Raw genomic sequence first — 18,618 nt, forward strand, 5'->3', positions numbered from 1 at the left:
ACAGATAAGGATTTAAGGTAAGATATGATACAATTAGACATTCACCTCCTATTTATTTCAGTCCATTTCAGTATTTAGCCTACTTAAAAGTTACAAGCTTTTTATTAAAATGTAAATGCTAGTGTGCCATATATTTATAGGCGGCTAACAACAACAAGAAAAGACTCTCATAAATAAGATTTCTATGAATGAAAAGGGTAAACAGGAGATGCTTCTGCAAAACTCTTCTAGACGTGCAGAGATAAAGGATGGTTCTACCACACAAAAAAATCAGATACAAAAATAGCTGTTCAGAAACAGCACACCTAAGGAGTACTTTAATCAAACATTTAGGTTACCTGCCAAAAGGACCATGATCTCTTCAAAATGCAATGCGGATTAAAGTGTTATCTAACACAAGCAGAAAACTAACCTTGGAGTGGAAGTTCGAAATGTGTTCATCATAATTTTCATGTCTTTGGATAGAGAAACCAGCTTTTTCAGCTAGATTGCAAAACTGGTTTAAAGTATTCCCTCGGAGTGGAGCAAATACCATTGCTTTTCCCTGGAACATTAAAAAGAGAATTTATACATTTTTAAAAGTGGAAGGGAACAAGATACAATATACACCTGACTAAGCTTTTAATACACTCAAGCTGGAAAAGTCAGTTGTTCTCTTGGTAAAATACTAAAATAGGGTAATATAAACGATTGTTCAAAACATGCAGGATTTCTGTGATTAAACAAATGCAAAATAAAAACTAATAAATATTTTCTTTAGAAAAATGCCAACTGCCATACATCTGTTCCTTTTCATATAATAATGGTGTCTACGAATTACCAAAATAAAACACAGAAAAAGCAAACAAAACACTCAATGCAAAATCCATTTGCTAGCTCATGACCATGCAAAGACTGTAAATAATTATATTCTTTTTTCAGTCTCACACATAGAAGAGTACCTCCCACTTGCTGTCAGTGGAATTACAACAGTGTAAAACAAGGCAAAATGGGAAGCAAATCAGACCTGATCACTAATTTTTAAAAAATATCTTAAACTACCTGAGCAGTGCAATCAAAATTGACCTTAAATTGGTAAATTGCATTTAAAGCAGGACTTAATGCTCTTGCATAGTAATTCTGGATCTTTCAAGATGATCAGGCCATTTACGATGCCCATGCAACGCATTATGGTCCATTAGCTAATTTTTTGTTCATCCTTCTGTTTTTAAGAAAACAGAAATGACTGTACCTTGAACCGATAGATTTTAGACACTCTCGTGCAAAGCACTAGCCCAAAACCTAACCTACTTGATATAGCATTTCTTGAAATCTTATTTGCAAAATTAATTCTAATTGGCTGAGTACTGTGTTCTGTCACATGGAATGAAAACTGGTTGAAGAGCTGTAAACAAAGGTTAATATCAGACAACAGCCTATCACACCGAGGGGAGCCACAAAGTTTACTGCGAGTTTTTGTATTTAACTTCTATATTAACGAGAGTTAAGACTGATTTCTGAGGTGCTGTAATCAACCGAAGAGACAAGAAAATATTTTTAAGGATCTGAAGAAGTTATAAAACAATTAGATGCTGTAGAAGATTGAGAACATGAAGCTTGAGAAAATGCCATCTTGTATACCACAGGAAAAAATTATCAGAAGAGAGAATTTCAGTGGGAACTCTGAAAAGTTACAGTGCTGACACAGATATTTAGTGAGGAGGACGGGGAACAAATCTGTGCGTTAGAGCTCATGCACACACACACTGCAACAACACGCGGTGAGGCAGCAATAAAACCTTCATGTCAGTATCTATGGTACTAATGTGTACTTAAAAGACTTCACTCATTAATACCACAACACTATTTATTCTCGCAATACCTCCGTGAGATAGGGAGATTCTGTTATCCTGACTTTGCTCACAGAAATTTAAGCACAAACCAGACCTAGAGCAATACCCAAAGCAACTCACTTCTGCTCATTTGGGCAGCTATAACTTTAATTCTGTGGCTAAACATGAGGTGCAAAGGGGTGTAACTCCTACCAAAGGCAGTGGAATTCCTTATGTAAATGTTAGCTCTGAATATAGGCTCAGCTCAGGATGAAAAACATTAAACACAGGAAATTCACAATCGATTCCCTCACATCCTTGGCATGCTTTAATGTCATCAGACAGAAGTGGGCAGCAAAGGGAGCCTTCAGCTGGGGATCCTCCTCCTCCTGCTGCCATCTCACACCCCCCAGAGCGTTGTTCTGCAGAGACCCTTCCTGGCGCAAGAAGGACGAGACTCCTCTGGAGTCCCTTGTCTTCATGGGCAGCTTCACCGAGAGGTCACTGTGATGGGAAAGACATTCCCCACCTAGGGCTTACTGACCACGCGGTTCACCGCGGGACTTCAGGAACGGCTAAACCTCATGAACGGAGACTGCTGGGGCCCACATGCCCAACAAAGGCCACCGATCCAGCAGCTTCGATGAGGAAGCAATGCTCATACAACAGCAACTCCTGACAGATTTCCACTGGGAGCCAGCAGTCCACTCGGTCATTCCTCCTCATACTCTCTGCAGACTACTTCAAATTAAATTTAAAGAGAAATACAGTAAAATAGAATGTAACATGGTATGAAGTATCTCTTAAAACCAGAGTGAAAACCTTGAAATTACTTTGAAAAACAGCAATGGCCTTTTAGAGAAATCATTACACAGTTATTTTGGCCACCTCCTAAGTTGCTGTAAAAACCCATTCATCTACTGTATTTAGCGTGCATCTAAAACACCTGAGGACCCTGCACATCATTAATAAAAAACAAGAAATCATGATTAAGTTTAATACTACAATAATCTCCTCAAGACTGGCAGGTACAGTGGAGGTACTGTGGTCAATTCTGGTCTATCATAATCTGGGTTTAAAGCACTTTCTTGTCAACTGCCTGATCTCTGTGATTCTGCTACCTGTTGTGGGGCTGCATTTGCATTTCTAATTCTAAAAAGTTTTCAGTTTCTCAGTTGCCATACAATAAAAAAATAGACCAGTGGCCTGGATCAACACTTAATGGACCATCTCGAAGCTGTTTCGTTCTAATTCAAAAGTGCATCCCAGTTCAGGATGATGTTTAAAGATAAAATGGCCTTTCCTCATCTGGAAAAATAATTCCAGTAAACTTGTGAACAAAACACAGAGGAAAATGTCAGTCACAATAGTTTGAAGTGTCACTAAAACGCTGCAGTAACATAATTCACATTTTGAACATGACTATGACTAAGTTTACTCATCAATCATTATTAAATGCAGTCTTATTTGCTGGTACTAATCATGGCTCAATAGCATCCCATTGACTTCATTGAGATTTTGAATGGATAAGCCACAAAAGAATCGAAGCCTTCATAAAAAGTGTTCTTAATTCGGGAAATATGTGAATGAGCAACTGCTTATTCTGAGATTGAAATTAAAAGTACATTTTAATGACAGGAAAAAATAAAGGTAAATGTTGACAAATCAAGTAGCTTGCTTATAAGAATTATAAAATAAAGCCATTCAATGAATTTGTCTGATGAAAAATTTCAGGGCCTAATTCTTGCAGCTAGTTTATAGGTGACATTTGCCTGTGTAACAAATTCAGATAAGAAATTTCAGTCCCAGTAACTCTGTGAGCTGCTCAGTTCTGCCTGCATGAATTTCTGGTTCTCTCTTCCTATGCCATGGGGCCATACCGAGAATCAGATTACTGAAATGACCAGAGTCCTGTTTCCAGGAAAACAGAAAGTTACCTAAACCACATCAGTCTGTGCCATAAGGATTCCAATAGCCACAAACAACACCCTTAATGAAAAAGGAAATACTGCAGATAAATTTATATATTTTTAAACTAACAGTAAGAATAACTACTACTTCTGGATTTCTCCTTCAAGACAGCTTCGTAAGGATACCTGTTATTTTCTGTTTACTCCACTTTTCCTTTTGGTTTTGCTGGCTATTATTTTCCCTGAACTCTTCTATCCTAGTTGTACCCTAGTTAAACTTGAAAGATGTCTTACATTTAGATGTCTTCCAGATCATTCCTCTATCAATATGGCAAAGCTTAACCAGTAAGGAAAAGTAACTTCTAAATTTGAGACAAAATAATTCATGTAGAAGAGTGAACTTAATCAAAGTAGCTTATGCCTTAGCTTAGGCATCAACTAACGCCCATAAAATATTCATTATTGCAACTGGAAAATAAGTTCAGTTTTAATTTATTTTTCCATTAAAGGCCAAAGTAGAGTGCCATGTAGTAAAGTTTCCTCTGATGTTATCCTCAGATTTATACAGGTTAACAAGAAGAGTAAAAATAATAACTGTATGTACTTGTGATTGCATTTTCTCTTGGGATTTCAAATGAGTATGTGCTTTTATTTGGGTTTTTCAAACCACAAAAGCATATGCTTGAAGGCGTCTCTGTTCAACATGTCCTTTTTGGACATGAGAGCTCATTAAAGATGTCTGTACTCCCAGCTTCTACTCCACACAACAGTTTGCTGTCCTCTTAGTTGTGAATTACAATAACTTGCAAGGCCATGACATAACTGGACCATCCATAAAGTGGATTAGGCAACTGACTTTAGTTAAAACATACAGTCCAGACAGTGGTCTAAAATATCTGGGTGACCTTTTCCTCAGGGTGGTTACATTTCTTCTGTCTTCCTGGCAGCTTCGCCCCACAGCTCATTAAAATAATTCAGTCTTAAGTAACTTGCCTTAGGTCACTCGGGGAAGTCTATGATAGAACCAAGAATAGAAACCTGATCACTCTTAGCAAAGAATGGGATTACTTACATGACTAAAATGACTCAGTTTCTTAAGCCTTTGCACGTTCGGGTCTTCTATTCCTTTTACAGAGAAAATCTCTTATCCAAAAAGTACAATACAATTTTAAAATAAAGTTTGGAGAGTGCATTGCTAACACTGAAGACTTTTGTTTTGAAATCAGAAGTTTATCTTACTGGAAGATTTGTATGGTAAGCATGAAAGGTAAAATTCCTGTTTCAAATTCCTACTTACAGCAATTCACATGTTTTATCATATTCTTTTTAAAATTTTTTTTGAGATTCAAGATTATTTGTTGTGTATAAGTATATGCATGTAACAGCTATTTTTTTGCCTGCAGATGTCTCTGACTTAACAGCCTAATACTTGGATCAGTAAAATCAGTGACACTCAAGTAGAAAATGTAAGGATTTTATGAAGAAGCTTAATTTCATTATGTTCTAAGGTATAAAACATGTAAACACAGGGCTTATTTTATGGAAGGAAGTTTTAGGCTACAATATATGCATAAGGGTTTTGTTCATTTTATATAGACAGAAATGAAAAGAAAATATATTCTTTCATAATAAATAAATACACAATAACAAAGGTTACAATTGAAGGGATTACAAATGACAGAAGCCAACATAAAAACTTTCAATATCGTACTTTTACTTTAATATGAAGACATTATTATCAAAGGAAAATACTTGAGAAACGCTTTGATAAAAATAATCTCACGCTATCTTTGAAGCGGTTTCATTTATTTTACTACCCACTGTGTTCCTTATCAGAAGGCCAAGTATAAGAAGTTTCCTAGTTTATGATTAGGAAAGAATCTGATAGATTAGAAGACTCAATTGAAGTTGGACATAATAAGTATTAAAGTATTACATGACATTAATCCTGCCATTCCATTACTCTCTCAATCATTGTGCACAGACTAATTATTCTGAAGCCAGTGTTCAGGAGAAAATAGAAACATACTTACACTGGGTTGGAGTAATCTCTTTATTGCATCAACAAGGCTAGCTCTGTACCGGTCCAGAAACAGGCTGACATTGAGAAGAGAACAGAATCCAGATTAAAATGGGTTTTCAATTCTAATGATACTAATGCAGATAAGTACAAGGCTAATTACATATGTTTACACAATGCTGTAAAAGAGAAACTGTGGTCTACAGTTCTGTCTGGTTCAGATACTTTTAAATATTAAAAAATGCATGAAAGCAAATATAATCGAAACCAAACCTAAAATATCATCTTGAAACAGATCCTTATATAGTTGAAATTCACAGATCACATATGCTAGTTATTAAAATACTACTATACCAGAAATCAGGATCAATATACAAAGTTAACATTTTACATGCTTTTTTATACAAGGTGGGGGAGATTTTTAAAGTATTTTCTATTGTATTTCAGGTGTTTCTATTAAGTGTATATTTTTTCCTCCTACCTCCACAGTTGTGGCATTAATTAATTATTATCTATCATGCATATTTGTTATATTTCTATATCTATTTCTATCTTCTATCCCTATAAAGATTTACAAGCCCCTACCTCCTCTGTCCCTCGAACACTGTTCAAACACAATGACCCAGAAGGCACAGCGTTGTCCCCTCTCAAGAGCAAAATCCTTCATCTCCAGCCTGGGTTCCGCAAGGACAGCAGCAGAGTCAATTTTCCCATGCAATGCTGCCAACACGCTCAGCCCTATTTTGGCGATTACCTCATGATTTGAGGGGATAATTCATTCTTTGTGCCCCTCAGCACCTTAATGTATATACTAATAGTGGTGACCAGGGTGCCAATCACTCTTGACTAGATATTTGTGGACATGTAGTTACTGTGGATGAGAGTGCATTTACAACGGTTAGGGAACAACCATCAGATAGCAACTGATGCCTTTCAGTCCGTACTACCAAAGGCTGCATTTATATTGGGGATTCAGATAAGAAACTCTATCAAGCAGGCCACAAATAATGTGATTCTTTCTTCATTATTTTTCAGGCTTTCTTGGTAATAAAACTGCTTCCCAGCCTGTGTCAAACTCAAGTTCCACACTACATGGCATTTTGTCCATTCTTTATGATTTCTTCCTATACACCCCTTTCTTTTATTCTCAAACATCTCTTTCTGAAGAGATGTGGGTAATTTTTTTCCAGGTTTGAAATTTCTAAAAGAATATAAAGAATATATGAAAACACTGAAGAGAAAAAAAGTCATCTGACAACCACATGCCTGTCATCAGAACCAGAAGATGTGTGGATATTTAGGTAAGGACACTCCACAGCTACCAAGGAGAATACAATATCACATGTCATAGGGTCAAGCACAGCTGTGTAAGAGCTGTGAACTTTTGCTAATCAGGAAAAAAAAAAAGCCTACCAAAAAACTTGTCAGTGACCAAATTTCATCAATAAAAACTGGCAGAACCTCACATTGTTGAGAAAATATGGTAGACCGGGTAGTCACACATTTCTTAAAGAACATTTCATGTAGAAGCATGACCTTTTGAATTTCTTAAGATATCGAAGTACTAGAAGTACTAGCTAACAATTTCTCCAATAGCCTGCACATAAGCAAATTTAAACTTTAGCAACTGGCATGATGGCTGGCCCTCAACCTTGATTAATCATACTGGAAGAACCTCACGAAAAAAAAAAAAAAGCCTGTTTAAATTCAATTGAAACAGCAGCTGATATCTCTAATGTGTCCACAGAGTTTTAATCATATTCACCTCAGGCAGACCCCTTTTCAGACAGATACTACAAGACACTACTACTGGCAACTCAGCCACCAGCAGAAGAGGTTGAATACAGTGCATGAGTCCTCTCCCAGAAGAATTGCTAAAAATAATTAATTTTCTTCAACATGAAACATCGCAAGCATGCACACATTTAAAACTTGCTGAGATCCTGCGTAGAGAGAAGTACATTCCAAATGAAAAATGCACTTATAATATTTTTATTTTTGAAAGCAGTGTAGTGGAAACACAATTTTGGGGAAGCTTACCAGTGCTAAAATTCTTTTTTCATGGACCTGCATATAATTCTCTCTTTTTACAATGAGACAGGGGCACAACTGCTGCTACCAATCTTGTTCCTTTCCAATGAGAGAACTACAAGCCTGTGTTCACCAGAAACTGAGTGTCTGAGAACTTGGTTAGGTGACCTGTCAAGAGATTAGGCAACTACAATAATACCTTTTCTGTCCGACTCCCACTTGAATATTTTGGTGGTGTGGGAGGTAGACTCTTATCCCTCTTAGCTTAGGAAACCCAGATTAGCTGGGACAGTTGCCCTGGCTCTGCTCCCAAGTTGTCTCTGTCCTCCTTAAGGTCTGTCCCTGGGTACAAGACCTACTTCAATCGAAAACAGTCTCCAACGTTGCAATTTCCAACCTATTGCTCTCTGAGCCACATACTCTGACCAGAGGGAGCATAGAAAGCTGGAAGCAACATTGATGCAATGCAGTGACTCCAGGGAACATCTCTAGCCTCCCTCTGAGTTGGAGGATGCCTTGAATGAGGAAAATCCTGAAGAAGTCGTTAGATAATCTGTGCTGCAGACAGGGCCAGCACAGCATTTGACCCATGCAAGGAGATTTAGTCACACAATTTCTCTTACCAGTAGAATTCCTATGACTAAATACTACCACAGCATGCTGAAAATGTACCTGAGAGAATCCTTTTAAGCTCACAACAGCTCAGCGAAATTAAATAATGTATTGTTCCAAACCATTCTCACTCAGTTCTTATACCTCAATTCAAATCTGGCTTAGCTCGCCATTACTTTAGTGATGTCTCATGTTTATGTAGCAAGGGCGCTGTGAAAGCAGCAACTCAGTACAGAAATAGCCAGGGTTTCCTGGGTCAGCAAAGAAGTTTTGGAGCACATCAGTAGAGAGGGAAGAACACAATTTATGATTTGGCCTTTGTTTGGGCAGTGCTCTTAAACTGTGAAACCTGGATGAACAGGTAGGCAATCTTGACACTTCTCTTTTTTTTTTTTAGATTTTAAATTCCCATTGAAACCAAAATGAAAGTTTGTAAGAAAACTGCGTGGAAGTAACGGTTAGCCACAGTTTGCTTCATGCTGATGTCCTATTACCTTGTGCCTCACAAGGGGCATATATTTTATAGACTATGATGTGAACTTATTTTTGGTTTTGCATACTTTGCAACCGATAAAAGAGCTTAGTTTACAGGTGTACTTAAGACATGATTACATTCATGTATAGTGCCTAGTGTACAGAGCCATTGATCTTTTTCTTTGCCTTCGACTACACAGCTGACATAAACTGAAAAAACTCTTCCATGTCATGAGATTCCAATGCACTCGAAAGTGTGTGCAGGAAATCAGGCTTAAAACGAATAAAAAATTTAAACTGAAGAAGGACAGAGATCTTACAGCATTCCTGCAAAAATATTTCCTTCTATTAAATGAAATACTAATGAAGACAAAATCAACATATTTTAAGATAATTAAAGAATACTTTCAGCCCAGTTCCACATTCCTGGTGAATTCACAGGTCCCCATGACTTCAGGAAAAACTTGAGCAGTGAAAGTAACGTGGGATACCCCCCTCAACGACTGCTGTTGGGCAACTGCCTATGCATGTGTCAAACTTTAAGAATTTCATCAGTCTAACTAAGTCAAGTGGCATATTATGGATTTCCAAAATGATATGGGGATCTAGGTCTTATACTGTGTCTACGCTAAAATTATTTGTGAAAAATCGTTTCACAAGAATGTGAAATACTAAGATTTTTCTATTGGCTCAGTCCTACTGGCCTCGACTTTCACCTTGGGTTAAAAATCTCAGAATTTTTTTTTCTTAATAAAGAAAAGGATACAGGCTTCCTTTTAAATAATCAGAAATCTGAGCCTCTCAATGGCTTTAGAAGAGTCTTGGTTTTGGCCCGTCCACACAGGCATCTGTTATTTCTCCTCCTCTATTCGTACCAACAATTCCAGCACCTGCATGACTTTATATCCACAAATGAAGGTCAAAGTCTAAAATTCTAGCAGACCTCACCTGGCCTTAAAATTCCTCCTCAAAAATATGAGGTGGGTGGATATGCTTTAAAAATTCCGTTATTTCAGTATTTTTTTCCAGTGTATCCTTCTTCCAGGTGTGGCCTCACCAAGATTTTTTTTTTCTTATTTTTATCTCACTGTTGACATTTTACAAGTTATTTTGGAACTGCTGAACCATGAAACTATTTTTATTGTCAAAATCCTGAATGGTTAAATAATGACTAGCTTTCACAGTTTGCCTCTTATTTATTTTATAATTTAGTTGAGCTACTAAATTTAGCTGTTAACTAATAGACTGTCTGCTCTGGGAAATAACTTATTTTCCACCCCTGCACACAAGATTTATGAAAGTCTGACTGTAAATATATGAATATAAACATATCGCTGCTTGTTGTAATCATGTACATTTTTACTTGAACCTCCATGTGGATTTGGAATATGTTTATGAATAGAGCTTGTTTTCATGTAAATGGGATCAAGCAGTACCACTGGTTAGCTATTCAGAGAATCAGACAATATCACCCTTGCTGGAAATACTTCAATAAAAACTTATCCATGTACCTAATATTTGAACTCAGATTTTTTTGCTTTTGAGTTCCCTGTTCTAATCCCAGATTTTATTGACTGACAATGAACTATATGATGGTGTTAAACTAAATGCAATCTATTCTATCTGTTTTTATCACTGCATACTTCAGGTTTCAGCTGAGGACCTATAAGAAAAGAGATATTTTTTTTTCTTCTCCAATAGCAGCCCGAAAAATTCAGAGAGCAAAAATCCTGCCAACAGTTCTCAAGCCAATTCTGTATCTCAGAAGACAAATACATGAAAACAAAAAGAAGATTTGAGTTTGATAAAGCATAGAACATTTTCCCCAGCCTTTTCATGTACCAGAAAACCTAGCGTCCATAACTAAAAGAATGATTTCTAAAAGCAACAAGCAATAAAGGGATTTTCATGCTTATTGAGCTACCTATATGGGCACTTGCAATAAGAAAATAGAGACGATTTGTGAATAAAAACACATACTTTAAAATAACCTGTACATTTCTATTTATTTTTTTAGAAATCTATAAATATTTATACTCTTAACTGCATCTTAAGTGCTTCAAAATAAGTGTACAAAATGCAGGGATTGCAAATGCATTATGTATTTTACCTGTCACATTTGATTCTTTGTTTCCTAAAGAAGCTGCACTATTTCCAAACAGACTAGGAGGAGCATTAGGCAAGAATATTACTGAAAAAAACAACTTAAGTCTTGCTCCACTCTGCTGTACTCCCAGCACAAATAGGATGACATGGTGTGAGTATCAAGAATACAAGAGATGGCACAGCCAGGTTGTTTTGATATTTGTGTGAAGAACAAATTTAACTCTAAATCTCTTGGCAAGACCTTGCTTCACCCACTTAATCTGGAGAACATCCATATGTGAGCCTTGTCTAAGCCTCCGAGAAGACTGCTGCCCTCCTGCTCATGTCCGCCAGCGCTCTGATCTGACTTTCATACTTAATCTGATCTAATCCTGTCCAGCATTAACTTCATCTGTGCAATGAAACCTGGAGTATCCATTCTAATATTTGGTGAGGAAGGCATTTACTAAATTACTTGCTGAAATCATATGGTGTTGTTTAGCTCCTTATTTTAATCAGATGATGCATCTCTGAGGCACATTATCAGCGATTAGTTCAAAACCCTCCTCTGTCCTTTTTGGGAACAAAGAACTTTTCTGAAATTAAATGCTAAGAGAAATGGAGCACTGTTGCATTCTGTCAACAAACAGGTATTAGAAAAGTGAAAAAGATGACTAAATACACTTTCTCCAGTGCTATGCAAAAGCAATAACTTTTCTGAAATAAGAAGAGTTTGCTTAAATAGAAAAAAAAAGGCACTTTAGTGGAATATTTTATCAGAAGCCACCTAAAAAGAACATTGTTTAAAAAGACAATAGACAGCTTTGCACTTCCCTTTGCCTTTTTCCTTTAACTATTTTTTAGTAAGGTACAGAAATCGGCTGAACTGAGCTGTCTTAGGAAGTCCCTGTTTTCAGAATTCAGTCTCTAACAATAGTTATGTGCAACAAAACATAAACAGCTTTTTCTGTTTCGGACATTCAAAGGGTCAAGAGCAAATATTCATGAAAGAAAGATTCGCTAAAAAATATCTGCTCTCCTAAATGAAATTTGCACATCTCTTTTTACACTGTCTCCATTTATATAACACAAATAATTAACAATGTACCATTTTTAAAGCTATCATGCAGCAAATATAGCACAGCACAATTCTGCAAATCCACTGTCAGAAAAGGGTTGTGTCAATAATCAAATCTATTTGCATAAATTATTAAAACAATATACCATTTTGCAACATGCATCTATATTTTCATTAATTGAGTGCTGTGCTCTCTTTTTTTTCCCTAAGAATTCTCTTACAATTAACACGTGCCTGCGTAAATAATATAAAGCTTATGTCTACAAATATTGCTGTCAAATTGATTTAAGAAACAGAATATGACGGGGGAAAAAATGAACATCTTTTTTTTCCCTCGGCAAGATTTTCTGGGAAGCAAAAAATATATCCCCTTATATCAATAGTCAGATCTTTTCTAAGAAGTAAGCTAATTGAGCTGTTTGTGTTGATAAACTCCCTTTTCTCCAGACTGTTCCTCACTGAGCCATAATTATTTGCAATTTGCCTAAGTCGTCCATTTACTGATACGTCAAGCATGAAACAGAGGCAATTCCAGAAAATGGAAATGCTTCTCAAAATCAATCTTTGGGAAATAATGTGGTAGAAGTTACTGTGTGATAGAAGACTACCTTATAACTGTCACATGGAGATGAATATTAATTTGTTGAGGTTAAGGTGGCTTTGTGCTTCATTTGTTGACTTTGCTTAGCCATCAGCAAGCAGCACAGTACAATTACTCCAGCAAAGCTATTTTTCTAACATGAGTTTTATGATTTTTATGTACTTACCAGTCAGCACACATAACAATGTCAAAATGTCCTTCCAGTTGAGAGACATCTGTCTCATTATCCCATCGTAAAATGCTAGAGGAAAAAAAGATGTATTTTTTAAAAAAAAAGAAAAAAGGACTTAGATTTTTCATCTTGAGATTTTTAAAGCATTAATACTATTCTTATGTGAATTAGCAGTGTTTTTAAAAGTATATCCTTGTTACTTTCAAAGATGAATGTAAAAATATTATTCTGTACATTTTTAAGGTTTTAAGTCTCAAAGGTAAAGAGCTATCTTTTTAATATAACAGAAAGGCAATCCACACAGGTTCTGATGAGCAGATCACCAGCAAAAATGCATTTCCGAATTAGTGGCACATGCTTCGGATTTTTACCCCTTAACACCACTGCATGAGGAAGTGAAGTCAAAGTATCGACAATCTGAATGAAACACAAATTTGCAGAATAGCTGTGAGTTCATGAATCTCTGTTACATCTGGCAGGCAAGTCAGTTATGTTTCTCATTGATGAAGTGAGGATTCACTTGGGCTGGAGGGAGGAGGGACAGGGTGAAAGAATGCCAAGCTTAACTTCAATGCCAGCTATGCTGCCTCAGGCAAGCTTAAAAATACAGCAATGCTGACTCTGTCAACACCTGTTCTCTCACAGGTGATCAGTTGTTTAATTCTAAGGTACCCAATAGTAGGCAAAAATGCACACATGTGCAAAGTTCTTCTTTGTTTATAAATGCTGCCGATTTATGTAGCTGCCATGAAGAATTTCAGTACTTTGCTCCCATTTAAAACTAGCAACTGGTACTGGAATTTACTGCATACTTAAAATATCATTAACCCGAAGATTTGAAGCTGCATTTCTATTTCTAGTCTATTTTTTAAAAAATAATCTATCCTTCTTTTTCATTTCCTGGTTATTTATAATAGAAAGTAGATAAATATTTATGGGAAAAGCACTTGTGGGGGAAGGGTCTAATCTGATCTTGTCAGGTTGTGCATGCTTATCTCAGTTTTGTATGAGTCTTGACCAAATAGACCCTTTAGTCTTCCCGCAGCTATAATCTACTTCTGGTTAAAAGCCATCTCCATTCACATACTACTCCTAATATTTAACTGAGGATCAGTTATAATGCGTTCATTCAGAAATGTTCCCTAAGTATACAGGAAAAAAGGAAATTTTATACATCGACTATACTATATGCAAAGAAGGTTCGTAAATAAGCACATAGATACATCGAGAGCCGCAAAGAGTTAAGGTACCACTATATGCATGTACATGTGCACGGACACAAAATTTGAGAGAGAATGCTTTTAAAACACAGAAATGATGAAAGGAGAGGCCCAGTTGGTTGGGAAAGCTTTGATTATGTGGGGCTCAGCCTAACCGAACAGATCAGGACTCATTAGCCCATTTGCCCTCCTGGAATTTACTGTGACAATCCAAAGAGAGAAAAGAGTAGATTAATTTAATTTTTCCCCCTCAAATTGAAAGTATTCCAGATTTTAGAAGCCTAGGTAGCTTTGCACACTGGCACGCAGCAGGCATCCAGTAGTGGCAAGTGACAAAGGAGAGTTCTCACTCTCAGCTGCTGGCTGCCTGCTGGCTACCAGCGGCTTTTTCAACCCTGTTTCCGTGGAAACTTAGGTTAGAATGGTGAAAATTAGGTAAAGGTAAGTTTTGTGGGTTTAAAGCACGCACTCTAATACTTTAAGAATCCTGAAGCAGAACTGGAAATTGGTAGATGAACTGTGAGCCTTAAAAGGCCACCTTTGGTTCTCATTGCTACAGAAACAGAGATCTGATCAGTACCACTATAGGGATTTGAATTATGATTTTTTTAACCCATATATTTACTATACTTCACACATGCAGTACAGAAGGCAGCACAGGTGCCTCCTCCTGGCAAAAAAACCCCCAAACCTTTCTCATGCTACTGTCAGGTTCCTGCTGAGCAGCCAAAATACGGCATTTTCTGTGCACACCTACTGTAGGCACAAAGGAGTTTGTGCAGGCAGGTAAAAGCTCAGAACCCACAATGCTGAGCAAAATATGGAACTGACGAGTTGCCAGGAGCGTGAGCGGTGGTGCAACGTGACTGGCATGTGTGCTGTTAGGAGGACACGTGTGCTGAGGGCCCACATGCAGCCATCAGCCAGTGCTCCTCCACTTTCCTGATCTGGCACCAGGGCTGCTCCTGGTCTCCAGCTCCCGTCCGGCTGCATCCCTGAAGACACCGTAATTATGTAAAGGCCAGTGAAAAATTTACACGCAAGATTTTCAAATTCGACTTTGCCATTAATTTTCAAAATGTACAGGAAACATTTTATTCCTGTGGGGAAGTAACCACAGAAGCTAATTTCTTTAAAATAAATACCAACAGGAGTAATTCTGATCTCACTCAGGATACGTGCACACTGGTGGGGGAAATGCAACTACAAGCCGTATATATTTATCCTTGCTATCTTTAGACAAGTGCAAGTATGACTAGTAAGTGAAGTGCAGCTCGGATATGTGAGGCTCAGTACAGGCTGCAACCTCCGAAACTCTTTAGGTAGCTGACTCTGAGCTACCATATCGACACCTTTATCCCTTTAACGTTTCCACAAATTTGCATGAGCTGCGATCAAACACCTGCACCTGTAAAGCAGACATGTCCCTACATATCAGGGAATCAGAAACAATTCTGCTCAGCGTCAGCACTATTACATCATTAACACTGATGTCAGAATCAGCTATTTTGAATTCTAGTGCTTATGAAAGTAATGAATCAGAGTCAGGACGTATATAAATACCATTAACTAGCCATACAAGTTCTTATTATCCAAACACAATTCCTGAGTGTGAAGTACAGAAAAAATCCACTGATATTGCAAGCCACATCCAAGAAAGGTAAAGATGTGTATATGTGTATCAAAATGCATGTATCTATGCATTAAGGGGGTCAGGAACATTAATTTTTTCTGGGATTATTGAGGACATGACTCTTGGACTTAGTGGTTAGACCTGAAAGAAATATCAAATGTACCATGCAGCAAGGGCTGATTGCATTTTCATTTAAAGAAAAGCACTGCTAGGAAATCCAGAAAAGTATTAGCAACAGAAATCTGAAAATCTCAGTCTTTATGAAGTTTCCTTTAAAAAAAGACAGACATAAGTTCAAAAACACCATACCACAAAAAGTCTTTTAAATTGCCAGCATCGTGTTGAGACCAACATGAAAAAAACCACAAGCCTTATTAGGATTTTCCTCTTGTTCCCTTTTCAGTGATGCTAAGTTAGTGGACATAAACCACTTTTTTATAAAGCTGCTTTTCTTTCGGCAAAATACGAAGTTTTAAAGATAATATTTTTATGCCTTTCTTTTGATGGAAGATGCTACACAACTAACAGCTGAAATGATTTTGTAAATTTCAAAAATGTCCTTTACTCTGTATTTCTGTCCAAGCCATACCCTCAATGGCTGTTTTGTTAAAAAAAAAAATAGTAAAAAGCCTAACATATTTAAGGCTTGTAAAGCTCACTCTTGACGTTATTTTGTGCTGGCTTATTTAACTCATGCAGGTTTAGTTTTTGCAACTGAAAACAGGCAAATCAGTTTCAGCAGAAAAGGCTCTGAAACCCACTGGAAATATAAAACAGTTTGGGAGCTTTTTTTGGCTACAACGAGAACATCAAAAAATGAAGCAGGATGCAAGGGAAAAACATGACTGTGCTGTTCAGCTACTACTTAGGCCAAAATGAAGGTGGTTGAAACTTGGTACCTGCTAATGGCTGTTTTATGGCCTGTATCGAATGAATTTGACCAGTTTTCAGAGGAAAAGTACCCACGTCACAAACCTATTACTATAATTAGCAATCTTGATGGCAGTCCTAGCAAAAAGGACAAGGACTGAATGAGCTATGGAGAATGAACTATCCTCTCACATTCAGAGGTGGCTTTTCCAGGTCAGGGATAAAGAATACTATCGAAATAGTCTGAAAAAATATGTACTGATGCTTTACTTTCCTAGGCTGTGAATCTTACACCATTCTAAAGCAACAAATTCATTAAAAAAACCCACAAACCAAAACACTCAACAAACAATCAAAACATTTTCTTTGTATGTTTTTTCGTGTTTTTTTTTTTCTTTTCCCCTGACTTATCTTCTGAATTGACAAGCAAGCCAGAGAATTCGATAAGGTTCAAGATAAAAACAATGGTAACGGTAATAGAACAAAAAGATCAACTGAGAAAATAGAGACTTTAAGTACTACCAACATACCCCTAAATATTGCCTTGTATTTCAAAGAAAATAAAACCCAGACAAAATAGCAAATGTCTCAGGGACAGTTATGGCAGCCAAGGCTGCACTTCCCCTGTACAGTAATTCTAATTTACGGAGGGTAGCTTGACAAATGTCGACACTCTTTTTCTTACACTAGTAAAGTACCTCAGCAATCTACAACAAAAGACGTCATTTCACCAGGTTTTCATTTCTCATGCAAAATTCCTCATTACTATTATTATTGAACTTCTGTTATTCAGTGTTTGTCTTCCAAGTGTGTCTAGGCAGGTAACTTACATGAGAAAAAACATGTTAAAAGTCTCTGATTGTTAAAACTTGAAACACTTCCAAGTTCCTCTGAGATGTTCTTGTGATAAATGGCATAGGCTAGAGTAGCTCTCAAGCTAGCGGAAGAGTAGTTGTGCAGACAAAGACAAAAATCAAAATTAGAAGCAAGGACAAAGGACACAGAAGCTTTCCTTGCCTCAAAATGTATTAGTAGTTTTAATAAAGATATAAAAATTTGTCCCAGTTAGCAGATGAACATCTACCAAGAATCCCTGTCTACCCACCTCTTCATATTTTAATTTAGGCTTCAGTCTTTGAAAAACATTATCATTGGTAAGTACACAGGTTCAGGTAAAAGATTTTGTCTAGGGATTTAAATGACTTTTTCCATGCCATTAACCAAGTTCATTAATACATTAACAAAAGGGATCGTCAGGACATTTCTCCACACCTTGATCTTTCTTTGAGATTCCTCAGTTTTGTATAAAGATCAAAAAGATGGATTTTAATTTAGTGACAGAGGGAATGTGTACACCTATCATTATAACTCCTCTGAGGATTCCTGCAAGTTTGCCTGCCAGCATTTCCTCATCTTTTTCATCATATTCTCAATAGGTTGCTCTTATTTCTCCACCCTCTGCCTCTCTTACTTTCACCTCTTCACTTTGCTCTGTATTCTTATCCATTATCTCATTCCTTACAGTGAACACCTGGTTTGAAGGGACCAAGGTTAAACTTCGAACCACAGGTACCCAACATTAACCATTCTCTCCTCCTCTCAGACTTCTAAGCAGTTCGAATGGGATATTTACAATTGCTGATGGGAATTTCCTTCTAACAATCTCCTTGCAGGATTTGTCAACTTCCACATCATTTATCTACTCTTGGCAAAGTGTATTGATGACTTTTCTCAGCTCTCCTTTAAAACAGCACCTACAAAACCCGAAAATAGGCTGCTCTTGTGCCTCCAACTCTGTTATGCTGGCTACAATTATCCTTCCTCACCATACCTGTCTCTGGTATTAGACCATAGATTCTCTAACACTTCCTGCTTTTTGCTCTATGTTTACACAATGCCTGGTACAACAATTCATCGTGAAGCCTCATCACATTAATGGTGTAATACAAAAGAAGAAAAAACACCAAAATCAACTATGGGTCCCTTCTAACTTGAGCCATTCTATTATTCTAACTAGGTTTTCCTGCCTGAAAGTTCCTTTTTAAAAGTGTCTGATAAAGTTACATGCCTCCCTTATTCCTTATTCTGGGAACATATTTTC

At 37.0% G+C, this 18,618-nt stretch overlaps 1 protein-coding gene across 1 annotated transcript in view; it reads right to left on the minus strand.

Annotated features, from left to right (window-relative positions):
• Window positions 1-18,618, minus strand: part of CAMKMT (calmodulin-lysine N-methyltransferase) — a 221,104-nt gene that overhangs the window by 7,847 nt on the left and 194,639 nt on the right. Inside the window, exons 8-10 of the mRNA XM_065631758.1 lie at window positions 12,789-12,863; window positions 5,755-5,818; window positions 413-544 (exon numbers count right to left, since the gene is read on the minus strand). Of these exons, the coding sequence (XP_065487830.1) occupies window positions 413-544; window positions 5,755-5,818; window positions 12,789-12,863 (271 nt within the window). The remainder of the gene's footprint in view (window positions 1-412; window positions 545-5,754; window positions 5,819-12,788; window positions 12,864-18,618) is intronic.

Source organism: Caloenas nicobarica, chromosome 3 (assembly GCF_036013445.1).
Source record: "Caloenas nicobarica isolate bCalNic1 chromosome 3, bCalNic1.hap1, whole genome shotgun sequence".
Taxonomy (NCBI): Eukaryota; Metazoa; Chordata; class Aves; order Columbiformes; family Columbidae; genus Caloenas; species Caloenas nicobarica.